This window comes from Hoplias malabaricus, chromosome 18 (assembly GCF_029633855.1).
Source record: "Hoplias malabaricus isolate fHopMal1 chromosome 18, fHopMal1.hap1, whole genome shotgun sequence".
Lineage (NCBI taxonomy): Eukaryota > Metazoa > Chordata > Actinopteri > Characiformes > Erythrinidae > Hoplias > Hoplias malabaricus.
The window spans coordinates 24993144-25021054 of NC_089817.1; the positions used below are offsets into that span (position 1 = coordinate 24993144).

At 39.1% G+C, this 27911-nt stretch overlaps 3 protein-coding genes across 4 annotated transcripts; 2 read left to right on the plus strand and 1 right to left on the minus strand.

The window, feature by feature from the left end:
* Positions 1-2223: 2223 nt before the first annotated feature.
* On the plus strand, positions 2224-7038 carry kmt5aa (lysine methyltransferase 5Aa). Its single transcript, XM_066651079.1, has 7 exons — positions 2224-2523; positions 3721-3871; positions 4005-4236; positions 4340-4427; positions 5428-5487; positions 5802-5992; positions 6212-7038. The coding sequence occupies exons 1-7, from the start codon at positions 2515-2517 to the stop codon at positions 6420-6422; spliced, it is 942 nt and encodes a 313-aa protein (XP_066507176.1). The 5' UTR covers positions 2224-2514; the 3' UTR covers positions 6423-7038.
* Positions 7039-8619: 1581 nt separating this feature from the next.
* Positions 8620-11381, plus strand: snrnp35 (small nuclear ribonucleoprotein 35 (U11/U12)). Its single transcript, XM_066651420.1, has 2 exons — positions 8620-8814; positions 10154-11381. The coding sequence occupies exon 2, from the start codon at positions 10157-10159 to the stop codon at positions 10958-10960; it is 804 nt and encodes a 267-aa protein (XP_066507517.1). The 5' UTR covers positions 8620-8814; positions 10154-10156; the 3' UTR covers positions 10961-11381.
* A 440-nt stretch (positions 11382-11821) lies between these two features.
* rilpl1 (Rab interacting lysosomal protein-like 1) lies at positions 11822-27895 on the minus strand. 2 transcript variants are annotated; one of them, XM_066651190.1, is made up of 8 exons: positions 27366-27895; positions 25038-25188; positions 22444-22562; positions 20642-20884; positions 17988-18139; positions 16965-17066; positions 15453-15540; positions 13429-13566 (listed from the first exon to the last, which is right to left on the minus strand). In XM_066651190.1, exons 1-8 carry the CDS (start codon positions 27651-27653, stop codon positions 13561-13563), a joined length of 1149 nt encoding a protein of 382 aa, XP_066507287.1. In that variant the 5' UTR covers positions 27654-27895; the 3' UTR covers positions 13429-13560. The 2 variants fall into 2 exon arrangements, with proteins under 2 accessions (XP_066507286.1, XP_066507287.1); XM_066651189.1 differs by lacking the exon at positions 15453-15540 and having other exon boundaries at positions 11822-13566.
* Positions 27896-27911: the final 16 nt, after the last annotated feature.

Consider the following 27911-nt stretch of genomic DNA (forward strand, 5'->3'; position numbering starts at 1 on the left):
TATTTTGGCTCCTGAACAATATCATAATCCAGAGATAAAATAGTTTATGCAGCTTCAACTTTCAAATGCCCACCTTTAATGTACAGTAGAATGACCAAAAAAATTTAATGTTAAATTCTGCTGGCCTGCTAAGTGGTGCAGTAGTCTAAATGTTGGCTCAGTTCTGTCTTCTATGACACCTCAGCCAATCGAGACTGGTAGACCAAGAATTAACAATATACCTTGCTCCATTGTTAGGATGTCCCACCCCCAATTACACAAGCATAATGCTAGCCAGCTTGGGCATCTGTTGGCTAAACCCAGAGAAAAGAAAATAGAAATAATGTAGAAATATACACCAACATAGAATGTTTTTTCCCTTATATTTTCCTCTGGGTCCTGATCAAGTTCTTACATTTACTGCCCATTCGGAAGGTCTCAGATTAATGGTTCTGGTTTATCAATTCATACTGTTACCATGGCACCAATAAACCTGTAGAATGCAAGCATAAAAGCTACAAACAATTTGTGTGATGTTTGATAAACTGCACTTTTGTTCTGACATGCTATCTCCAGCCTCTAATTGCAGCAACCATACAAGCTTGTCTGAGTGAACTAAAGTTAAAGAAGGAAATATGTATCAAATCTATTAAAAATCTTGGAAAATAAATGGGTAATGTGTATTTTTTAATGTACCGGTATGTGCAGTACTTTGGTTTTAAATGTGCTTTATAAATATATTACTTTACATTAATTACCTACATGATATATACATTATAAGATCAGTGGACACTAATTTTAAACATCTTGTAGTTAATATAAGTGAGATCATATCATATATCATTTATCTTTATTACCATGAAGTATACTGTATATTCAAACAAAATAGTACCAATGAGGGTCAGTAAGTTGGATGAGTGTTTTTAATGGATGATCACTGGATGTAGTGGAAAGGTGAGGTCATTCATTCATTCATTCATTATCTGTAAGCGCTTATCCAGTTCAGGGTCGCGGTGGGTCCAGAGCCTACCTGGAATCATTGGGCAATCAATCATTGGGCAATCAATCATTAGGCAATCAATCATCGCAAGGCAGGAATACACCCTGGAGGGGGAGCCAGTACTTCACAAGGCAACACAGACACAGATACACATTCACTCACAACTACGGACACTTTTGAGTCGCTACTCCACCTACCAACGTGTGTTTTTGGACTGTGGGAGGAAACCCACGCAGACACGGGGAGAACACACCAACACCTCACAGACAGTCACCCGCAGCGGGAACCCACAAGTTCCAGGCCCCTGGAGCTGTGTGACTGCGACACTACCTGCTGCGCCACCGTGCCGCCCAAAGGTGAGGTTAAATATTGTATTAATGATTTATATTATTTTTCCCACATGCTTATGGTCATACAGTCAACATTCAAGCGACAATTTAGAGACAGCAAAAGTTACTGTCCTTCAATCAAAGGCTAAAGAAAAAATATGAGTAAACTGGCTTTCAGTTAACCGTGACCCTGAAATGGATTAAGCAGAAAAGAAGATGATGATGATGATGGCTTTCAGTTAATTTCACAATGATTTTAAATACATTTCTTTTTCATTGTTCACAATTTAATCTGGGTATGTTTAAGTAAGCGAATGTTAAGCTGGAAAAAATGTGACTCAATCGTTGTTTCAGCAAAAGTCACCAAAATAAAGTCATGTAAATATCTGTTTAAAACATGTCAAATTAATTTGTAATATCATTGCTCCAAAAATGTAGATTTAATAGCATACACAATCAACAGCTACACTGTCCAAAAGTATGTAGACTACAATGCACAATGACTGAACACATTCATTGTAGAGACATAATGTAAAAAAGCAAAAAAAAAAAAAACAATAAATCAAAGGGGTATGAATCTCCCATTTTTTGGAGCAGTGGAACCGAGTTCTTATGTGTGATGGATCTAATCCAACATCTCCCACCAATATCTCATCCAAAATCAGTCACTAAGGCTCTTGTGGCTGAATGCACTCAAACTCTCACAGAAATATTTGGTCAGACCTCTATTTCAAAGCCTTCCAAAAGAGCAGAAGCTACTACAGCAAATTGTTGTAGACTATTTATACCGTATCTTTTAGAAAACCACACAAGCTGAGCAACAACACGGTGTACAGCGTCATCGCAATAAAAACAACACATTCGCGAGCGCCCCCTATGGAGGGTTTCTGTTGAATATTATTGGCCTTTTAAACGCTCACATGGGTCCCTTCCGTGAATGAGTTAAAAGTGGAAACATGGCGGTGTGAAACTGTACAAACTAGCTCGGGCGAGGTGCTCTAAATGAAACAACCGGAAAGTTTTCTTCTTTCAGCGCCAGAGAGACGGTCTGTGGTCTGGGGGAGTGGAATGCCTTCGCTCTGCACGGCCTGGAAAACCAAGTGTGGAGCTTAAGCTGCTTTCTGCTCGCTCGCTAAAGCCAAAGCCCGCAACATCGCCGAAAACAAAAAGAAGAGGGAGAGAAACAGAGAGAGAGAGAGGACTGAAATGAACGGGGTAGGTGACGACTCTCTTCCGCCATAAAAAACTCAAGAGACTGAGAAATAATATTCTGCTTCTTTTTTGGGGTTTAGTTGTAGTTCACTACGTATCGAAAGACGAAGTGTCCCACCCGAAGTAAGGGAACAAATTGGGTAAAGCTGAAGTTCTTCTTGTTCGAATTATCCGTTCCACCTTAAATGGTACAGCCTAGCTGCGGCGTTTAAGGTGGAACGGAGCGTTGTGTTACGAAAACATTTTCAGCTTAATATTATTCATTGTTTCTGTTGTTTTTGTTCATGCGACGCTTCGCACAATGCGTGACTATAGCACATAATTCTACATTTTCTAACCAGACAGAGAATATATTGAAATATAACGAGGTGGAGAACTGAGCACAGTTTAAAGGCCCTGTGGTTGTGTGGGCGTGTTCATCACCGCTATCAACACTCTACACACACTCTGTCAACAACACGTCGCGCAGCATCCATTCATACGGAGCACCTGATTTTTCAAGATGGAAAAAATAGAGGCTCAAAACACTATTTGTCTGTTCAAGAGTTTGCTTTCTCAATTTCTTAAACCTTTTCCCTCAGTGTAACAGGGAACAGTGTCTTAAATGGGAAAATTCAGATTTCTTCCATCATAAATCCTAAGGAAACAAGCCATGCACCTTTTGAGCTGCAGAGGCTGGGACTAAATGTATGTTTATAAAAGCCATGTTGAATGCATTAGAGGTTTTTTTTTTCTAGGAAATAATTTCTAATAACAAACATTAGAAGAACGGAGATGGGTGTTTAGAGAGTTAATCGAAGACCAGAGGGAGGATTTAATTTTAGTTTTCTTTCAGATTAAAGTTTCTTTATGGAATTTAACATTCCTTCCAATATAAACGTCCCCTCCCTTTGATGGAATGAAGCATTGTTCTGGGACTGGTAATTTAAACTGAGTTAATGATATATTAAATTAAGACTGTGCCATGGTTTTTAAAAAAAAAAATCCTTATACTTATCATTATCCCCTTCCACGTTTAAATTTTACAAATAATGAAATCTTGTTTTTCAGTCTGTTTTCCAGAGACACCCAATATTTTATATCTTCAAGTCCAGGTTTAATTTTCTCCAGCTCCAGTGTCAGTTTGCCTGCCACCTGATCTAAGCTTTATCCATCACTAACATGTCAGCTCACGGTTACTTGACTATCTTTGTGTTGCAGGACATTTTGTGCAATGGACACTCTACACTTCACGGTTTCCTGAGCCACAGCGCCTCAAAGACACCACACCATGAGGAGATCTCCGTCAAACTCATCCAGGATGGGAGATCCTCCAGGATATTTTGCACACAGGCGGAAACACAGAATAACTGTATGGATACAACATTGTGTTACATATGCATTATTGTTGCACTAGAGCTAAAGCAGTATGATTTTATTATAATTATTATTATTATTATTATTATTATTATTTAACACAATATCCTTTGTTGTCTGCCCTACAGTAAAGAGACCCAGTACTGTAAATGGAGACATAATTCTCCCTAAAATGGCTGTGAATGAAGGCCTCCAACATCCCGTGCAGAGAGCAGAAGAACAGATAAGGCCGCTACATTGTGTGCAGTCCTACATTCCCTCAGCACCTGAGGTCACTCCAGAGGTCAACAGTGCTCGGCCTCGATGTCAGAGGAAAGCAGTCTGTCATAAAATGAAAGTGACAAAAGCTTCACAGAGAGTGTGAGCATTTTTTGGCCAGATTTTCCTTCATCAGAGACCTTTTTTAAAATAATAGAAAGCACAAGTCAAGGCCACTCATGCAATTCTTTCTTTTTTCATTCAGTGCAGAGAGCAAAAATTCCCAGAATCGAAAGGTCACAGATTATTATCCCATACGAAGAAGTTCCAGGAAAAGCAAAACTGAATTAAAGGTACGCGTGAAAAGACATTGCAAGTCTTTTGTTACATTTAAATCTGATTTTTAATCTTTTTTTCCCATAAAAATTCAATCAATTTTTCTAAATTTCTGCATGATTCAGTCATTGAAATGCAAAAAATAAAGTAATTCAGAGTGGTTTGATGTGAAAGGCAGCATTTTATACAGGGAGGTATTTCACAAAGCAGGATTTTCGAAGTTTAGCCATACAACGTAACCACAAGAAATTTTATGAGCCCTAATTTCATGTACGTAACTTTCTATGAGGTAAATTTTAGTAACATTAAACACTTCGGCTGTCTTGTTCCTATCACCACTGCTGTGAACAGTTTGGTAAGTTTCCATAGATTCAAACATTTTGTATTAAACCACTCACATCTATATGACGTCTTAATGTATCAATTATGCAGAAATTTAACTTGAATCTATTATTGAATCAGTCAAACAATACAGGAGGTCCTCGGGTTACGTCAGTCCTGATTTACGATGTTTCGTGGTTACGACACATCTCCCATTTACTTTATAAAGCCTTGTTTCGACTTAAGTGGTTTTGCGTCGTAAACGTCGGAACGCGAACTTCGTGTTTGGTGTGCGCTAACAATATTAAAGTGATTTATTATATTTACAAATGTAAAAATTGATGAGGACAGCAACCATGAACTGGATAAGCGGTTAGAGGCAATGAATGAATGTATGAACAATGAACCAATATATGCTCTGTAGAGTGGCCTCCACATGGAGGCAGCCATATTTAAAATTGATTTAGTATACAGGAAGACAGCAAGGTAATGAAACAGAATTTTTGGGGAAAAAATGACTGACCCACCCATGCATGGTGAGTGTCTAGTGACTTGTGATAACCCCAGAAATGTGTACTGAGATATAACTTGTATTGATAACATTTCATATTGCCTACTTTAAAAGTGAGTCTGTTTGCTCATGTGTTTGTGTGTACTTTACACATGTCTGTTTTTTTTTTGTGTGTGTGTCAACAGTGTGCGGAGAAGAAACACATAGATGAGCTGATCACAAAAGGGATAGAAATTGGAATGATGGTAAAAACATCATTGGCTTAAAGGAGCAATACATCATGTTTGCCACCAAAAGAATTTAATAATGTTTATGGAAAATATTTTGTTCTGTAAAGTGCAATTTGTGTAAGATCATACTGCCTTGTAGTTTGGGATGGGCATTTTTTTAATAGGTTTAGAGAATATCTGGCATTTCCAGGCCACTAGGTGTCTGAATAATGTGAAGTAGAATCATTAAAGAAAATGACTGTTTGCTCCTTTTAAGAAGTGAAGACTTTTTAACTACATTCAAGTTGACTTCACATTGTTCAAACTGGCATTACACTTGTCCTCCTTAGGTCAAATTCATTGAAGGAAAAGGAAGAGGGGTTTTTGCGACCCAGAACTTCCAGAAAGGGCAGTATGTGGTGGAATATCATGGTGACCTGCTGCTTCAAACCGAAGCCAAAAAAAGGGAAGCAGTATATGCACAAGATCCTACTACTGGCTGCTACATGTATTACTTCCAGTATCTCTGCAAAACCTATTGGTAGGTTACAGAACCACACCTCTATTTTAATGTAATCCAAATCTCAAATAACAAACCTTGACTCGTGTTCCAATTTCCACAAATGACATTTTTAAGCTACATTTGGGTGGGTTTTCATGCTTTCTAGTAATAAACAGGTGGGCCTTGAGGCAGAAAATATTGTGAATCTCTGGCCTATGCATAGTCTACAGTTTCTGACTGTCCTCCTCTTCTTCCCAGCGTTGATGCCACAAAAGAAACAGACCGCATGGGAAGGCTCATCAATCACAGTAAAAATGGCAACTGTCAGACCAAGCTCCACGACATCAATGGAATACCTCACCTCATCCTCGTGGCCTCCAGAGATATAGAGGAGGGAGAGGAGCTGCTGTATGACTACGGCGACCGAAGTAAAGCCTCGATAGCAGCTCACCCGTGGCTCAAACATTGATTCAGAGAAGGGACTACTAACACCCTGTTTCTTAAATACAGTTTTTAATGTTATTATTGCCTTAGCAAACTGAGAATGTTTAGGGGGTAGTACTTGTTCAGGTGTGTTAAACAGTGACTTGAACACATTAGGTTACGGTACATATTCTACATGTCCTACATGATACTTTTAATGATATTTATCCCGCTGTAATATGACATGCTAGTTTTGACACATTTCTTTTTGTATATTTTATATACTTGTAGACCAGTGCTTCCAAAGCATGCAGTTATAGTCCAAATTTATGCATTTTTTATAAAACAGAGTTTTCTTAAGCCAGTGTAAAGTAGTTAGTGGCTTAGCAATAATTATTTATGATGCCCAAAAACATTTGTGGAATGGAAGTGATGCTTCGAAGAGCCATGTTTTAAAAGCTTGGGATAACTGGAAGGTACCCCTGTCCCTTGGCATGAATTGGAATAATAATAGTTTTATGATGCTGAACGTGTCATTTCATGGATTTGAACGAATCTGTACCTCTTGTTGAGTGTTCAGTATCAAATGACCCAACTTCAAAGTATTCAGTTAATTCTGTTTGCTGGGTTAGAGGCATTGTTTAATAAAATGTTTTATGCAAATGGAAACCTGTTTGACTCTTTGCTTTTTAAATTGTAAGTGAATAAGTGAATAAGTGAATGAACACTAGGGTGGCACTGTGGTGCAGCAGGTAGTGTCGCTGTGGCACAGCTCCAGGGTCCTGGGTTTGAGCCCTGCTCCGGGTGGTTGTCTGTGAGGAGATTGGTGTGTTCTCTGCGTGTCTGTGTGGGTTTGCTACAGGTGTTCCGGTTTCTTCCCAAGGTCAAAACACACTTTTGTAGGTGGATAGTTTGATCAAAATAGCCCCCTCCAGGGTGTGTTCCCTGACGTCAGACCCATTGTGACCCTGGATTGGATTAGCGGTTACAGACAATGAACAAAATTGATTAATAAATATTTGCTTTTTCCCCCATAAGTGATGCATTCAGTGTTTGGTCCAATAGGAAACGAACTGAGGGACATTTCTCTTGGCTTATAAGAGGTTTAGATGTAACCCTAAGCCTTCACATTCATTCTGTTTGCTGGGATCTATGAATATTTAACAATTCTCCAATCTTTATGTTGTTTTATTTTATCTGTTACTCACCTGCAGCTTGAAAGCCCCTCCCTGCAAGTTGATGGGATTAGTTCCTTAGGTTTCTGATGTAAGAAAAACTCTGTCTGAAGTTGCAGATTTGAAATTGACTTTGGACCACTGTAGTTTCAAAGCGGAAATGTTCAGTAATGGTATTGACTGCTAATTTAATCTTCTAACCCATGAAAAAACCCTCAAACACATTGACATGTAAACAGCATAAAATACATTGATTTTCACTGGAAGGGTTCTCAAGGTAATATATAAATACTGGTGTTGAATCTCTATCTATGTAATGCACGATGATCATGAACTGGATCATTTCACAATTGGAGGACCATTCAGGAGTCAGTGTCTAATATATTATTACTATACATTATTTAAATACTCAACCCTGTTACCACTGTGTAACTCTTGGTAACACTGTTAAACAGTCAAGCTATTATTAGCAATTTCTCAGGAAAAGATGCTAAGTTTGAAACAAATTACAGTCAGTATTTTGACAGATATTTTAAAATAATAATAAAAAAAATTACATTTATGCAGCTATAATCTTGGTAATAGAGTGGAGGAGTTAAGCTTGACGGAATCAACAAATGTTAAGTCTATTGTACAAATATTCAGAAATCAGCACAGGACACAAACATTCAAACCCAGCATAAAAAATAAACACAAAACACAAATTATCATCAAGACAAAAGAATAGTGGCCATTTTGAGGGACACACTATACAGCACTTTGAAAAATATATTTGAATTTTTTTTTGCATTGTTATGAGATGACTTATAATGAAAATACAACAATTGAGATTTTTAATGTCTGTTTATGTATTCTCTTAGAAAGAGAACAAAAAATGTCCTTTATTCGTGAAATGACCCAAAACGCTTGTACCTTCAAATAGTGCACAATATTTCTAATAGAAGCCCTTTGTATTCAGCCACAAGCCGCACTATTTTTACATATATCAAACCTTTAATGCATTATTTGGTGGTAGGGCCCTCTGTTTCATGATTTGTGTGCAGTGCACTATGTAGGGAGCTAGGAACATTTGGAATGAAAAAGGTTCCGACTGAAGTTTCCACACGGAACTATAGGAGCGGTGCAGATAAACTAACGCCCAGGGTACGCGGTGTTAGTTGTGATATTTTTATAAGGGCGAAGCTGCAGTGTGGTGCAACAACTATGGACTGTTAATAGTTTTTCAGTATTGATTTATAATATCGTACAGTCGCGCTGATAAAGGTAAGATTGGACTGATTTTTTCTCTGTCCTTAGCTCCCTACTCCCTATGTAGTGCACTAGTTTGGAATTGAAATACTGGCTATTGCACTAAGACGGTGTAAAATGTGCCTATAAAAATAGGTGTTTGAGATTCAGCCACGTGTCCACAATTCCATCCTGGTCAAACAGTTTCTTCTTGGGTGAAGTAACCCGAATGTTATATCTTACAATTGTGAACTGTGTAGAAAGTAGGAAGCCATTTAACTTCACCAACTCTACACACTATACACACACAAAAGCCAAAACATTAAAATGACCTCCTTGTTTCCACATTCATTGTCCTTTAGATCAACTACAGTTTACCACTTAAAGTACTTTGTAACTTGCTTTACTGTGTAATTACAAACTGTAGTCCATCGGATGCTCTGCATAAATTCTTTGCCTCCTGGAAATAGTGTTGTGCTGGAAATAGTGGATCAGACACAGCGGTGCTGCTCGAGTTTTTTAAACTGTCCACTCTGTTAGACACACCCACCCTGTTGGTCCATCTTGTAGGTAAAGTCAGAGATAGTAGCTCATCTGTCGCTACACAGTTTGTGTTGGTCATCCACCAGTCCTTTACCACTGTACACAGGGCGCTGTTGGCGAGATATCTTTGGTTGGTGGACTATTCTCAATCCAGCAGTGACACTGAGGTTTTTTTAAAAACTCTAGCAGCACTGTCGTGTCTGATCCATTCATACTAGGACACACACTACAACACCACCATGACGCCAGTGTCACTGCAGCACTGAGAATGAGTCAAATCAGAGATAAATAATGCATACCGTAAGTGTGATTTGTGACTATATTTTCTGTTCACTTAGAAATTGCTGTTTTGTATGAATTACAATGGTTAAAATTATTTTCAGTAGATTTTGTAAGTAACGTTTGTGTTGGAGTGGGGTGCAGGATTATGTAGGGAATAGATGAAGTTACAGACGTTGGCATGTGGTCCTGTAGTGGAGAACCACTGTTATTACTTATGTATTATAGATATTTTTTTAGAATTCCAAACACTATATTTGAAATGGTAAATGTTTCATTAGCCACTGTGTCTACATCTTCAAATTAGTAATTTCACTGTATCGTGCACCCATTAAAGACACAGGTGTCTGATCTCCTTAGAAACTTATTAAAAATGGAATTATCTGGAGCAACGCACATGTGCTTAAAGTTACCATGCACCATCATGGGTAAATGATTCCCAGAGGAGTAGGAATATTCTCACAACTGCTACTAATACAGAGTATTAACTTCCACTTGTTTTTGTAAAATGTATGCAATTGGTTTATGGTGATGCTTTATTTGTTCATTTCAGAAAATGAATGAGTGGAGTCCTTTGGCAAAGACGTATGACCCTTTAAAGGCTGGCAGTATTGATGGCACTGATGTGGAGCCCCATGATCGAGCAATATGGAGGGCAATGAATGCCAATTACCAGCCCAACAAAGGTGTGTTAGGGGATGCACAGCTTACTCTATTTGTAGCTCGGCTGAACAAGCAGACATCTGAAGAGGAGCTGAAAAACGTGTTCTCCAAGTTCGGAGATATCCGCAGACTGCGGTTGGTCCGCGATGTGATCACAGGTTTCTCCAAGGGCTATGCCTTCATTGAGTACAAAGAGGAGCGCTCCCTCATGAGGGCATGGAGAGATGCTAACAGGATGGTAGTGGACCAGCAGGAGGTCTTTGTGGATTTTGAGCTAGAACGGACTCTCTCGGGCTGGATCCCTAGACGACTCGGTGGAGGATTAGGAGGGAAAAAAGAGTCAGGACAGCTAAGATTCGGAGGTAGGGACAGACCCTTCAGGAGACCTATCAACCTGACCACAGCGATGCCTCAGGGAAGGGCCCCTGAACGCAGGTGGGACGGAGGTGGAGGAGGGAGAGAGGAAAGACCAAGAGACAGAGACAAAGATGCCTCCCCAGCACTAGACGGAGACTATGGGCGATGGCGTGAGCGGAGGCATGAATGGGAAAGAGGAAATGATCGAGGCACTAGGGATTACCCCAAAGACAGGAGGGACTCCAGGCGACACAGGGAAAGGAGCAGTGAGAGAGAATCAAACAGAGGAAAAGAAGAAAGAAGATATAGAGTCTCGTACAGGGATTCTGAAAGAAGATAGCTTAACCTACACTCATGCAAAAGATTAGACACCCCCTGGTCACGTTGCATGCTTTGTTGATTTTCAAAGTCTGGACCTTTTGCATACGATGCTTTTATGTTGTATTTTCCCCCCAATATGTTCCCTTCATAATAGGAATGCTAATCTGTTTTCTGTAGAAGTTGTGTACGTAATTTACCATACAACCATTTGCTGAACTGATAGGAGCATTCACAAACCAAGAAACTTGTCCAGACGTCTAGACGTTGCTCTTAAATGATTAGGATAAAAGGAAATCTTGCTGTGTGAAATATGTTCGCATATATTAAAACAGTCAGGACATTCCTGTGGTGCACACTCTGGTAGTGTAAACTGGATTATTTAAAGGGCCCATTTGATGTAAAACCACTTTTTCTGTGTGTACTGCAATAAAACATTTGATACTGAGTACTTGAGTGGTGCTGTGGTCTAAGGGTTGGCCCTGTCCTCAGGGGATCTCTCATCCATCCGAGAGTGGGAGTCCTAGCGAGCACAATAACCCTTGCTCTCTTTGGTTGCGTAGGAGGGCCCATTCTCTCCTACTTTACAAAAGCATATTGCTAGCCAGCGTGGCCATCTGTTCTCTGATGTTGTGTATTTGGATTGTTAGCGTTCTCCTCCAAGTGTGTTGAGCTGTCCAGTGGAGCTGTGTTGGCTGCAATTCAAAAAGGGGCAGTAGCTGACTTCACATGTTTCAAATGAAGCTTGTGCTTGCTCTCACACTCGTCACACTCCCAAGTTGGTGGCGCTTTGTGTGGGACTGGGGATTAAAAAATGATGTTGCATGTAGAGTTTTCGTTTTAGTTCCAAAATGTACATTTCACTTCCCAATTCTCACAGAATGTATATTAAAGATTGAAGCAGTTTTTAATTGAAAATTCTATGATGCCACCAATACCAATATTTACATACAGTATAACTACCTATTCAGCCTGCAGCAATTTAGTGTGTTTGGCTCAGACCTGTTTATATACAGCGCTGTCAGTTAAGTACAGAGGCAAACTACGTAGTCTTAGGGGCACAGCCGGTTTATATTATGTAGACATGAAGTAAAAATGTTTTTTAGTACAGTTGGCCAGTTGATGGGCTTTTACCATTTTTGTACAATATTTAAATATTTGGGACTTCAGAAAAAAAAAAAATTTTATGTGCCCTTGCCTGTGATGAATAGAATATAGTGATATAAAGTCGATGGCTGTGAGGTGGTCACCGATGCCAAAAATATGCCCTTGCAAAATAACCCCCTGTTTAATCTATATCTTTAATCTGATATTTTACACACAAAGTTTCATGTTGCAAGAACAAAAACAGCATGGCTTGAAGTGTGCTGTATAAAATACTTTAATGGGCAATGAGATGAAATGATGAAGCGTTCCCCTTTGCTTTGATACGCATCTTTCAAAGGGTATTTTCTCTTCTGTACGTATTTTGTTGTATAAAACGCACATGTCAAATCTTATAACCTTTTACAGCTACGCTGGCTACATGTTTCAAACACTGAATAAAAAACACAGGCAAGAATTCCAAGCTCACAAAAAAGCTTTAGTCAGTATATCTTGCCATAATTGAATTGCTGTTTTCATGCTTCAGCTGAACAACTCTGTTATTGCCAGTGAAAGCACCACTCAACTCGCAAGAATGCAGAAAAGCTGGAGAATGGTGCTTGCTGATGACTTTGAGAATCAACAATTTCACAAATAACTTTAAATATTTTCTACAGTGGAGCTCTGCAATAAAACTACTATACACATCTCCAACAAGAAAACTGTGCCATGACTTTTTCAGGCTTCAATTTATGCAGCATTTCAAATGTGGCAACTTGTGATTATTGTGCAAAATATCAACACTCTCCATGTGTTTCAAATGATAAAAAATGCCACACTCTTGGCAATGCACCATTTGACCATGGGCATACCAAAGGACAATAAAAAAACTCATTTATTTTAAGCTACTGGCAAATGACTTCTCACTAGGCATTGCCTCATTTAATCATTCAATTTGAATTTAAGTATGTAATAAAGTAATCCAAATGTAGTATGATAGCTACTCAAGGCACATCGACGTGACCTCCTTCCCTGACTTCCTCATCCCTTCTGATTTTAAATGTCTTCAAAAATGTTTGAAAGTCCTTCTATTCAAACTTTTCTACTTACAGTAACTCTGCGTTTTGGTATACCAAAATAAAATAGTTCTAACACAAGAAATACATAAAAGAAAACTAAAGATAAAGCCTGACACCCCAACCTCTTTGGGATAAGGCGTGGGTGGAAGTGTTGTTTTACCGTAACTAAGTTTAAGCTGCTCCGTATTTCTGTGTCCCTTTGTGAGTCCTTCCTTTATGCACTGATGGCAGGTTGCAGGGATGTGCAAGTTGACAATAATAGGGGGTGTAAGTGTGGCTTTGTCACATGGCGCAGGTTAGGGATTAGAGGGCCTTTGTGCTTGTCACTGTCCAACGTTACATGTGCTGTAAGGCCTCCTGGGCTTGCTCTGTGTAAACCTCATCATTGCTGGCCCACGAGCTGAAACTCTCTCCCAACTGGGCCCTCTGAGAGCTGCGCCTCTTGTCCCGGGAGAAGAAGCTAAACCTGCAAAGGAGAGAAGAGAGAGAGGGGCGGGGGGAGGAGGGAGGGAGGCATTACTGGTTTGCTTTTATTTATTAAAAAGTCTTGAAGAAACAATAGAAAAATTCATTATAATTTTAAGACGGGTGACAAAATAAAGGAAAAATGCAGAATATGTACCACCATGAGCTTTTAAAATAGAATTGTTTCTTGATTTCAGTGGAAATGAACAGGGAGAGATCCCTTAAAACACATTCTGTAACTTTTAAATCCGCAGAATATGATTACATCATTTACATCCATCATTTGACTACATTACGTTATTCCAAATCTCAGTAGGTCAGTGTCTGTGGTTTATCCACTGCCATTGTCTTTAAAATCCCTCCACCGGTAACTGTGAACGCAATGCTCTTGCTCACAATCTGATCCCACTTTGAATCGACATTGCCTGTCACCCGAGGACTAGTTTCTCTTTTGTTGTTTCTTACTCAGCACAATAATACACATGCATCACAGTCATGTGAATGTGCTTTCAATCACAACCTAAAAGCAAATCTAAGTTACTGGATTACTCATATTTAAAATCTAGGCAGTCACTGTGTATGAAGCTCCTGCCATTGATGTCTCAATATTGATTTTGCCCACTCACTTACATATTGCTTCTTGCCACCTTGATATAAACTGTGGACAAGAGGTCAATGTTGTTCAACCCATCTGTACCTGTCATGTTTCTCCATGCTTTTCTCACCGATGCATTTTACTTTAATTCGTCACCCATCAAAATAAATTCTGACGACCTGTTTCCAAGGTTAAGTTTAAATAGAACTATCAATTGTGTACATTTTGTTTCACACTCTTTCCATACAGCAGGTCTTCTATTTTTTAGCTGTCGTACATAAAGTCTGTACATTTGAGATTATTGTAATTATCACCGGTCCTTATTTGTCAAAGTTGTGTTCAGAGTACCCATATTTTAGACACTTCATGATACAACAGTTAATCTTTGGTACATCTCTAAAATGCTGCTTTGGTGGGTCATTGGAACATTAGATCTACTATAATATAAGAGATATCAGTGCAAGCAGAAAATAATGCTAATTTGCATTTTGGACATTCTCAAAATGTAATTTGTAAATGTGAGGTGGAATTAAAACACTAGCAAATTAAGATTTGTGCTTGCTTTCAAGCAGTTGCTGCCAAGTCATTAACAGAGGTCATCACTTATGGAATATATTTTGTTTAGATATTTATGTATAACTCTGGGTGAGGCCGTGTATTTTTATTTTCATGCAACTTTGATGAATAAGGGCCACTGGGGGCAGTCACACTGCACCATAAACCAAAAGTATCAAATATGGAGACTATGGATTGTGCCTTTACAAACTCTTACATACATATGCAGTACTGTGATAAAGTTGAGCTGGTGTTTCTGGTATTGTTATGTGGTTACACCAGTGAGCTCATGTGTAACACCCTAGCTCAACAAACATTCAGGCCATTCATTTCAACCACATCGGGAGACACATACAGTACAAGGTGCTAGTTTGCTGAGCTAATTATTGTTAGGGTTTTAAAAAAGGGTTTAAAACTCGGTGAGATAATGAGACTGTGTAAAAAAAAAACACAATTGTTATGTCACAAGTGTTAGCATGTGAACAGACCTTGGAAGAGAAGGGAAAGGTGCTTTATTCTGACTGGCTGATTCTAATGACCTTTCTGCTGACCAGTCAAAGATGGCCCCACAATCAGCCAATCAGAATACTGTCTGGTTTGGGAGCAGCTCCAATGAGAGGTAAGCTGGGGTTGATCAGAGTGAGGAGCATGCAGCGCCAACACATGCAGGGCTAGGATAAAGTGTTAAGAGCGAAAAAGAAACACAGAGGTCAACCACCGAAATAAAAAGGTCGTACAAGGGAAATAAGTCGTCTGATTGGCTGTAAAGTGGGGTCATCTCGAATCAACCCAGCCGCCACCATCGGCATAATGGCTGTGAAAATCCTGTTACAGAGAGGCACAGACATGGAGAGTTGAGCAAAGAGGGAACACAGAAACCAAAAAGTAAGCTCCACTTTATCATGCCACACTTCCTAACTAGCGCTTTGTGGTTGAGGATGCGACAACACCATTGTGGTACACCACATAGAAACGAGGCTTAATAATGACAATGCCTTAATTAATTCTAGTGACACAAGAATACAATAATGCCAAAGCATTGATAAAATACCATGTTGTGCCACAGAGCTCTTGGGGAAAAGACATATCTGAGGTTTAATATGAAGCTCAGAACACTGAGATATACCTTCTAACATGTGCATTATATTTTAGAAGACGCCTCCAGCTTTATCCATTGCCTCATTTATCAGAGCATTTTCTCATCTCTCCAGCATTATCTGTACAGTACAAGGTTAGCAATTTCAAGGTAAATTTGGGTGGGATTGAACGGAGTGTAAATAAATAAATAACAATCCAAACAATACTGTCACTCACCCATAAGACTGCTGTTAGCCCATGGATGTAACACTTGTTAGCGTGGCTAACAAGGCCCCCAAAAACTCCAGTTTAGCCTGTAGATTTGAGTGACTCGACTGGAGAACACTTTACTTGGGGTAAAAATAGCTGACTGGTTAACAATGTTGCCCTTCATGTGGCAGACTATTGTTCATTTCTCGGCTCGGGCAGGAACAGCATGCTACACATAAAAATGTATGACAAATACCATAGATCTTATTTTAAAACAATTCAGTTAAAGGCACTGTATACAATTCTGGAGAATGACTGTTGAAATTTGAAGTCAACAGTAGAACAAAAATACCCTTTCCTCCAGAAGCTCCACCAACAAAATCCATGTTATATAAATAATGTTTCTTCTCTGTCTGAGCCACTCTGTGTATTCCCATTTACAGAGCCAGTGCTATGTACGAACACTAGATTTTTTATTCAGCATGCAGACAGGCCCAGAGGGTATTCCCTGAATTTTACAAAAAAAGTGTTTTGGACAGAAATCATATACAGCACCTTTAAACCAGATTATTGTAATATAATTTTATAATATACAGCTGGGTACTGAAAGTTGTTTAGGGAATCGAATTTTCTACAAAACTAAGAAGTATGGTGTTCTGGAAACATACTTTTTGAAGAATTACTAAGAGTTCACTGTTTTTTTTCGCAGGTTAGTTTGTTTTTCATGTGTTCTTTGTGACACTGTAGATTAAAGCAGCACAGACAAAAAGAATTTGAGGGTGTATCCTTGTTAGCAGCAGATTTCACCACAGTCCAGCACAAGAAGTTTAACAAGTGATGCTCTGATGTGTACTCTCGTTACATCACCTCACCTGTCCCAAGCAGTTTTCTGAGTGCAGGTGAGTATGTGTATGTATGTGCGGAAATGAGAGAAATATCTGACAGAACTTTGTAGTACGCACAAGCGCTTTATGCCAGACTCTGGCTGATTGGCTCTGGAGTGGGGTCTAAGCGTAGGGGAGGGGTCTGGAGTGGGTGGGCTTGCTTCATCTTCCTGTTCTTCGCTAGAAAAAGAGAACACAAGTGTAAGAATTGAAAATGGCCTTCTGTATTACACACTGTAGTACACACTGTGGTCAGTCAGCCAAGACATATTCGGTGTATAAAGATTTATGCTTTAATTTTGCAGAGAAGTCTAGTGTAGCAAGGTTATATATGTATTACATAGGCCTATAACTCAGATATCAGCGTTGAGCACCTGACTAAACAATGTCCTTATATCTGGAAAGTAGGACCATCCCGCATCTATCTGGGGGATGTCATCAGGCTGTTTTCCCAAACATACAAGATCAAGCTCATGTCTCTTTAAATGGGCACAAACCTATAAACCCAAAACCTAAAGCCACTATAACATATGGAATGAATATTTGGAATCACTGGTAAATTCCAACAAATACAAAATCAAATAGACAATTTCCCTGGACAACGCGCATGTGAATATGTCAATAACCATGGAAAGTTTTTTTAAACCTAAGAGCAGGACTTCCCTATAAAAACACACCATGTTATTCATTACACGATTTTCCGTTCATTGTTCGACCTCACAAGTGACCTCCTATAATAAGACTTATTTTATATAATCCTTCTCTGGTATAAATCATTATACTTTAAACCCATTATACAGAACAAATAGCATACACACACTTGTCTTGGAAGTCTACCCGAGGAAAACTGTAGAAATAAGATTATTTTTAAACATTTTAAAAAGCCCTCTCCTCTCTGCGCATAAAGGGCATGAATCAGTGAAATTCACCAAAACAGGGAGCCAACACAAAATTGTCCAAAGAAATAAAACACCTTGACAAATCCTGAAAAGTCACTTACGTATAATGCAGTGCAACATGAATTTGCTTTCAATTTCATGTAGAAAATACAATGGCATTTGTTAAAGCATTAGAGAACAGCTGTGTGGTGTATTTACTAACCTTTTGTAATAAGCAATTTCTTCTTGCAGCATGAAGACTTTGGCCTTCAGTTCATTTCTCTCATGGAGGACATCTCGCAGCTCTTGGAGGGTAAAGCGTGGTCGGTTCGGATCTTTTGGGTCCAGTCCTGCCTCTTCATCACCCAGTGCCTCCTGATTAAATGAAAGTAGAGTCACGAATGCTTCTATGGACATAATTAATTCCATTTACTCTGTACTTGGGTTAACGTGTACAAATTGTTAAAACACTCACACACAAACACAATATAAAAAATTAAAACAAACAAAAAATAAACAAAAAACAACAACAACAAACACATCTGACCATATTGTGAGTCCAGGACACATTATAGTTCATAATCCGCACATTGTCAGTCTTCACTTTAGGAGAGTAAATGATTCATGTCTGCTGGTATGACCCACAAAACATTCTGTAATTAGAGCTACACATAAAGTGGGTGCTGACCTACATATCAAACAGTTTTTTCAATGCAAACCAACATATGCAGACATGCTATTTTCAGTCCATATCACAAGCCACATACGGTTGTTAAAATCAAGATTACTACTCCCTTGATATTCTATTTTTTTTTTTTTTTTTTGCATGCACTGGATCAGAACCTCTTATATGCTTTAATCCTTTAGATCCAACTATTTAAAACCTTTTTCAGTTTTTTATTATTATTAACTAGAATTGTAAATTGAAGAGCTGACATATCAATATGAAATTAATTCAGACGATATTATCAGCTATCTGCTATCAGTTATCAGGTATCTTACCCTTACAATTGGCACTGGGCACAAAAAAATTTATATTGGTTGGTCCCTAACATTAATGCAGGCTGACTTCTATAAACACACCGCATCCACCGCACTGGCTTCAAATGACTGTGGAGGTAGCACCATCCTGGTAGCAATGCCCACACGCAAGATGCAGCATTAGTTTCAAACCGTGCAAACCCGGCAAACTAAAGCATTACCCATAGCAATATAGACTCTTCCTCCTCATCATCCTCATATGCCTCATCTGCATCTTTAAGTTCCTCATGGATGCAAGGAACAAGGTGGAGGTGTCGCTCCCGTGCTGGTACAGGCTCAGGGAGTAATCTCTGAGCCAAGACAAGGACAAGAACCAAGTGACATTCTCTATTTTTGGTTCAGTGAAGTTGAACAACTGCTAGAGGTTTTATTGAATCTTTACTTAACTGAGCAATTTGAATATATTTTGTTATAGAGACGCAAACACTTGAAAATATGTTGCCATTTTAAACTCCTTTGTGTGATAGTCTAACAAGTCTTTTTAAAAGTTTGCAACATCATGTAATCTGCAAAGGTAATACAACAGAAAACTGCAGAAAATTATTAATTGTACTTGATTGCAATAATAGTACTCAGCTAATACTGGGGTAAACTACCAAATTCATTGTTAGCTTTGTAAATGTTGGGGTAAACTATCCCTTTAAACTGCCTCTGGGTCAAGCTCCTGCTTTTCTGGCTTGATATCCAGACTATGGCTATATTTATCTCCGAGCTCACCCTCAGCACTTCCATGACACACTGACTGAACTCACTGATTCAGTGTGGTCACATACACATTAGCAGTCCTGATAATTGAGATCATCAGTATTGTCTTAAACACAGCTCCACAACCTGGAGCTGTGTGGCAGTGACTCTACCTGCAGCACGATGATGCCATCCAGATTTGGTATTTATAAAACAAATAATAAAAACAATTCTGAGACTTTCAATTGTGTTTAAGCAACTACATATGAATATAAAAATTATTTTGTGCTTGTTAAAAAGTCTTCAAACATTCATTTTCTGTAACTGCTTATCCAGTTCAGGGTCATGGTGCGTCCAGAGGTTACCTGGAATCATTGGGCGCAAGGCAGGAACACACCCCGGAGAGGGCACCAGTCCTTCACAGGGCAACACACACACACTCACAGACACTTTTGAGTCACCAATCCACCTACTAACATGTGTTTTTGGACTGTGGGAGGAAACCGGAGCACCTGGAGGAAACCCACGCTGACACAGGGACAACACACCACACTCCTCACAGACAGTCATCCAGAGCGGGAATCAAACCCACAACCTCCAGGAGCTGTGTGACTGTGACACTACCTACTGTGCCATCGTGCCTGTGCCTATAGTCTTCAAAGAATTGCAGATTTTTACATGTATGTAGTTGCTTGAACAAATCTCAATGCGTTTGTTTTACAGGTAAAAAAATGGATCCTTTTTTATTTCCACAGAAAACAGCCTTTTAGCATTCATTGTGTTTGTGATGACATGGAAGTTCGAAGGGGTGTTTCAGCACATAATGTTCTTTAGATGTAAAGCATCTCATAGAATTGGCTTATAACTTACTTTCTCACACATATACATACTCACTCACAATTAGGAAAAGCCCCATTTAGATGCATCATATGAGAAGAACTGAAGAATTACCTACATATATCAGTCTTATAAAAATAGAATTGTATTTGTACAATTTATAGAATTGTTTTAATGCTTTTAGAACATTAAAATTTGCAGTAACAGTAGAATATAACTTTTTGGCCAACATGGGTGATTATACCAAGCATAGGCATCAGCATGTCATTATATCACATCACTGCCTATCAGGCATTTTCAGTTTTTTGATCTTACCTGTGCAGGTGATGGTGGTGTGGGTGGCTTCTCAGTCTCAGAGGTGGTCTGCTCGCACTGTAGTCGATCCCTTAGTCGAGCTATTTCTTGCCGGAGTGATCCCAGCTCCTGCTGCTGAGCCTGGGCATAAGCCTCTAGCTCTACTTTCTGTTCAATCAGAGCTTTACCTTGTGCCTCCACCACTGTGATCTTATGCCTCAGGTCATGGTTGATCTTCATCAGTCGGTTCTGCTGCTGCTGTAGCTGGGAACATAGTAGAGATTAAATGCCAGGTAACAAACAGACCTCAACTGTATCTGGGTCAGGCTGTTCAAATACTCCAGTGTCTTTCAATGTAATGTCCATCAAATCTTTTGAATATGTCATTTAAGATTTGTAAATTACTATTGTTCTTGATTGTTGCAAAAATGTAGTATGTTATGTATGTACATACATCAGACTTTATAAAGTTTGCTCATTTATGTTTGAGAAAATGCAATGCTGATTTAGTAGTTCAGTTAAGGTGTGCCTCCATATATACAAACTACCTCACATCTGCTTCGCTATCAATGAACAAATTCATACTTAAAAACGTAATAAATCGAAGTCTGCCAGTTTTATCCTGGTATCTGTATTTCATCGAAACCAAATGATACAGCTGACCATCCTGTCATTTTAAATGAAATTAGGCTACATTCACACAGCAGGTAAAACAGGCCCAATCTGTTTCGACATTTGTGACACAGATGTGTCATTTTTGTGGCTGTGTGAACAGCACAAATCGCATTGAATCTGACTATTTAAAATCAGATTTGGGCCACTTTCATATGTGGTATTGAGATCTGAGCCATATCGGATCTGTGGTAATGTGGCTCTGTCTGCAGCGGTCAGATTGGATTTCATGTGACTATTACATCACTCCGGCTGTTGAGAATGATCTCCAGACTATGGCCCAAAGCACTTTCGTCTTAATTTGAGGCGTTTAGGACATGGAAACGGACTGGTCAAAGCATTTTCATTTTGTAAAATTACTGAGAAACGAAAAACGTGTAAAACTCCTTAATCCAGGTTCCTGTCTCTCATTTATTTATTCATTTTTTTTATAAAACAACAAGTGAAAAGCTTATTTTTAGTCGTTCTATATCAGTTTTATGTTGTTCATGTCGATATGAAGCTGTATAAATATGGATCATGGAAATATTAAACTCATGTCGGCGCTCGTCTAGTTCTATTTGGAGACGATGTGTTCGTGAGAGACCCGGGAAATTTATAAACTTAGAATGAAAGAAACATCCATCACATTTTAATATTCTTTACAGTCTTTAATTAATACTCTGTCTTTAACACAGAGCTCACAAAGAAAATGGATGTTTTGTGATACAGGGCCGCACAGTCTGGTCCCATTCCTTCATTTCAAAAACGGAAGTGCTTTGTATGAAACAGACGGACATTTTCTTCTGGTCAGCGCCTGAAGCCTTGTCCTTCGCGCATGCGAGTCAGTTCAGGAGCGTGATCTGTTCAGACTGATGTCAGATATAGGTCACATTATACAGACTGTGTGAACAGCAGAACAAAAAAAATCAGATTTGGGCCACTTTTACTTGCTGTGTGAACGTAACCTTAGTGACCACAATTACTAGGGCACAATTAAAACAGAAGTCAAAGGGAAAGTAAATGTGTAGTAATGTGTTTTGTGGTAATAAACCACAAACCACCTGTTAGCATCTATGTAAGTGTTTTACCCATTTAAAATGTATGATCAAGTTGGTGATGTGTTGATGTAGGCTTTTGTGAATTTTAGATTTGTGAAAAAAGCCACTTACTGCTTCTATGTCTTCATTCTTTAGGGTCAATTCTCGGTCCTTGGCACGGATTTCATCCCTCTGTTTATCTACTACTTCCTTTAACTTCTTCATCACCTGCCTTTCCCTTTCTGACATACCTGTAAACCAGATGGAGAAACACATACTGAATACTATAGTACATAATTATATACTGAATATAGTCTAGGGCGGCACGGTGGCGCAGCAGGTAGTGTCGCAGTCCAAAGACACAGCTCCAAAGACACAGCTCCAAAGACCTGGAGGTTTTGGTTTCGAGTCCTGCTCCAAGTGACTGTGTGTGAGGAGTTGGTGTGTGTTCTCCCTGTGTTTGTGTGGGTCTCCTCCGGGTGCTCCGGTTTTGTCCCACAGTCCAAAAACACATGATAGGTGGATTGGCGACTCAGGTGTCCGTAGGTGTGTGTGTGTTTCCCTGCGAAGGACTGGCACCCCCTCCAGGGTGTATTCCTGCCTTGCGCCCAATGATTCCAGGTAGGCTGTGGACCCACCGCGACCCTGAACTAAGCGGTTACAGATAATGAATGAATTAATATAGTTCTTTACTGATAAAGGACATTTCAGGTTGTGTTTGTCCTGCTACACATGTTTTGATAACTCCTAAACATGCTGGTTAATTCTAAGTTGAAACAATGAAACAATCCCAGATTTTTCCCCACTGTTGGTTTCACTTTGTTTCAGCCTTTTGTGGTTCCTGCAGTGGACTGGAAAATGCTGTGCACCAAGGTATGACTGACACTCAAAGCAAAACAGTTCCTTTTTGAATGTCCCTGCTGTGGCTCTTAAAATAGATTTGTGTCTGTGAACCTCCAACACATATATACACACACGCACACTCAGCTGCTGACACAAAAATAACTTGCTGCTTCATAAACATTCATGAAGGAGTCATAAGTATGGAAGCAACATGTACTTCCAAAGTTTCACAATTATTTTACAGTAAGTTTGGTACTCGAATACTAATGTATTATATGTGAACATCCTTCACACTTTATCATGCCATGTTCATAACCGTCCATTACACTGATCACTTACTAATCTATTTACATTACAATATATTTTCATGTTTAAATTCAGACAATGAACAACGCTTGCATTTGTTTAAAGTTACTTTTTACAAATCTGATTACATTTCTACTGGCTATGAAGTTCATGCATCAGATTCAATATATATACATTTTTATTACTATCTTTGTGATAATACAGAACAAAAAAATTATTCAAATATCTCATGAATCTGCAGCATCAGCTGTTCACATTCTATCTAATCATGACCACACAGTTGCCCAAACAAATAATCCAAATGCTCATACAAAGATGACATCCTAGAAACGACTCTGATATTCTCGTAAGCCATCATGACCAAAAAACAATACTATGAAACACTAATGTTATGTGGGTAAAGATGTTAGTTTTCTACATCTAAAAGCTTCCATCTTTAGTGCTTCCAAAGGTTTGGCCTATCATATAATTTTTTACATAACCTAATAATTATTTACATGATTTCTGGTGACTGGAAACATTTTATTTCATGTCTTTAGATCAGCAGTGACCTTGGCTGATGAGATTGGGCTCAGTTTGTGTAAACATGGAGACGGGCAATGGAGATATTTTAGATTCTGATTTAATCAGTCAGGTTGAGGGTGGACTGAGAGGGGCCTGTTCCGGTGGCCTTGAACCCAGGGCACGTGGGAGTACGGTCAGTACTGAGCTCTCTCTATGCTTCCCCACGCTGGCCTGCTCCTGCAGCAGGGTTTCCTGGCTGCCCTTCAGTTACGCAGAGAAGGACTCCTTTGTGTGGCACAGCTGAATGTTTTTGTCCATCTCTAAATGGCCACGAGAATGAGTATGTCAACGGCTGTGGGGATGACCGCATGTGTTCCCTTTGTCTTTGTCAAGAGGTGGTTTGCAGGGGTATAGCCGTGAGTGTGGCTAGAGTATAAGAGCCCACAACAGGTAATTTAGGAAATAGCTGATCCATGTGTTTGTAAACTTCCTTCCTGCTTTGGTCTCCTGCCTCCACTTATGCACAAAGAACTGACCATTGAAGTCACTATTCCTTCATTTTGCCCTTATGTTAGAGATACTTCTCTGATACAGAAACCTTAATTATTGGTTAATTTCTTTTCATATTTAATGAGCCACTGTCTGTTTGTAAATTTTCAAGTATTTTAGTAATACGCATATTTCATTAAATCTTGTTTGGAAACAAAAGGGTTAAAATCTTGAAAAGCCCAACAGAATATCATCTAATCATGAGCCTGTCATATGGCTTCTTCTGTTTATATGTGACCTACATTACTGAATATTAGTCATCATTTCCTGCTAGATTTGTTACAGACTCTAATATGTCTTTCTCCAATTTCTGAGCCTTATATGAACTATTACTAATATACAACATGTTAGAATCACTAAATAACTGCTTTGAATTTTGTTTGTAGGCTGTGTTCTCCCAAAAGTGAGGAAAGATAAACCGAAAAAAGTCCATAGAGATTAAGTATTTAAATCCTTATTCACAACACAGATGCAGCTGGCTGAGTAAAAGCGAGTCCCTTTAGGAAGGTCACATTATGTATTACCTTCCTGTCTCTGAATGTCCTCCTCTGTCATTGCACAGTCTTTGACCGACAGGTTGTTGAGGAGGGTCTTGTTCTCCTCTTGCAGCTGGGCAATCTGAGACAACAAATCCTGGGCTTCTCCTCGCCACACATCTTCTACCAACTCTAGTTCCTGTGATATCACACACACACACACACAAACACAGGCAGTGATTACTCATTTAAACAATTTTAATTAAAGATTAAAATCTACCTTCCTGATATATATGGACGGTTTAGTCAGCAATTTGCATCTTCATTAATTCACTTGCTGGTCATTTCTATACTGAGAAACACCTACTAATATTTGTATGCATTTGTCACTTATATCTGTTTATGGTTAAGTCCTTTCAAAGGCATCTTTGCTCATCTTTTTCCGATTCTGAATATTTTGGGGTCTTTAAAAAATCATGAATGCTTAGTTTTAAGGTTATAACTTCTGCAATTACATCTTTAAACGGTCCTTTATTTGAGTCTGAGAGATTTCAGTCGTCAATAAGGAGGTAGGAGCAGACATGTCTAATCACCTTAAAATATGACCAATTTAGGCTTGTGCTTTTACATCTGTATACAATAAAACTACATATTTTTAAAGTTAATCACAATTACCAGCATAACATTAGCTTAATCATGACAAGTGTAGTGACAGTGTAACATCATGGTCTTTCACTTGTTAAAAACTCCCAGTTTACTGCAGTAGCTCAATAGAAACCTTTCAAGATGTTATGACTGCCATAATCCTGCACTGATCCTCATTATGTCCAACAATAACAAGCTATTATCTGTTGACAGAATACACCATATGCCACACTAGTCTTATTACAGGCTTACTACTTGGACTAAAGAGGGTCCTATAACACACATTCTGTGTATTATTACTGACCATTGAACTACTGCTCATAAAAGCTGTAATGTGTGACCCTCTAACTCTGTAGGGTCGTTTCTGGCGAAGGGGCCCGAAAGACAGCTACGTGATGAAGTGTCGTATTCCCAACGACCCAGTTTGGACAGACTCACTTCCTGCCATGCACAGGAACTTCGCTCTGCTTTGCATTGTTCTGACCTCCGTAACACTCCCAAAAAAGCAACAACTCCTCAAATTAACTTGCAATTAATTTGTAAAATCATTCCTGAGATCACCACAACAGAGCTTGGTATTTTGACCTAAATCTATCAGGAACTGAGATCCCTTTTACCCTTTTAGAACTGCAGCCGAATCTCTTAGCACATCCACCAAGTTTTTACGGCTCTACTCCTAGTATTTTTTAAGAAGAACTTGAATATATCTCAAGTATGATGTGTGTATTCAATAACCAAGCGGCTGGTGTGCTATCACTAACAGAAAACAAACAGTGACCGGATGCTTGCCTAATACTTTTTAACTTAAGTCTTGGTGGTTACTCACCTGTTGCCCATTTTATTAAAGGGTGATAAGAAATTTATGACCTATCATATTGTAATATTTATAAACCCTTTAAAAGTATCGCTTTATAGCAAAATGTTACAAAAAGTTGATTTGTTTTTAGGAACTTAAATGCAGCAGATTTTAATTAAAATCATAAAGTGTACAAATGTAATGTAAAATCTAATGTATTAAAGTGGCTTAGGTGTCTCTCTACACCTTCACTTTCATTCAGTAAACATGGATACATGAATATGCAATTAGATCCCACCTCTACGTCCAACCACCCGTCCACCACTCTCCTGTAGACTGAAAGCCCCACCCTGTAAACTGATGAGATGGTTTCCTCAGGTTTATGTCGTCAGAAATAGTGAATGTATGGATTCTCCTGTTTAAATCTGTATTTGTACACTGCAGTTTTAAAGCCGACATGATCGGCCATGTTACTGACTGCTTATTTCACTCAGGGTACATCTTAAAGCTTATAAACAACAGCACTTAATAATTACATTTTCCTATTTCCATTTACCGAGGCAAAATTTGATGTAATTCTCTGAGTATTTTGAATAATAACAACAGTTAGCAACCGTTATACTTTTATTTACATACAGGTGTATTTGTGATATATTTGGCTAATATTTCGAATCAATTCCATGTAATAAAGTAGAAATGTAAAGTCCCTTTGTCAGTATTTTCGACTTTAATTGTATTCATGGGGACGATGTGAAGAGAATTGTTATTTTACTCAGTTGGGTAAAGTGTCAGTTAAACAATACTGTGTAATTTTAGATAATGACTTCCCTACAGAACTGTAATAACTAATTTTATACCCAGTAACTCTGAGCTCAGGAGCTTTGGCTCCAAATCTAAAGCGAAATCCTTAGATCTCTCTATAACTAGCTGAGCACCTTTTTGTGTTTCTTCTCCTTCTCGAGGCGGTCTAATCGCTCCAGCCGGAGTTTATCCAGCTCAAGTCGCAGTTCCTCCGTCTCCGGGCTGATGCTGTTGCGGCTGATGAGCACCTCCAAGATCTCTAGGACCCGCACCACTTTAGGCATGAGGCGGGAGAGCGCCTCGCAGCCGTACTGATCAATAATACGCTCAAACTCCTGCCCCACCACCGCCGCCATGTCGTACACGTCCATCACCGTCAGGTCCGCCACGTTCTTGTCCAGCGCCGAGCCGAAGTCTTCCATATCGGACACTAACTCGGTTTTAACGAGAAACGATAACGACAGCGGCCGCCACCCGCCGCTTAACTCACTCTTTCTCGGATTACTAGACCCAAACTTTACTCTACCGCCTTACAACCGTCCGGTAAAGTCGTTCACACACCCTGTAATATCATTAGCTCGGGTGTAACGGGCCTGACGGCGGTAAAAAGCGCTAACTGTATCGGAAAGGGAGTCTGTCCCATTGCCGTCCTGCTTCTCCTCCACAGGCTTGGGTATTTG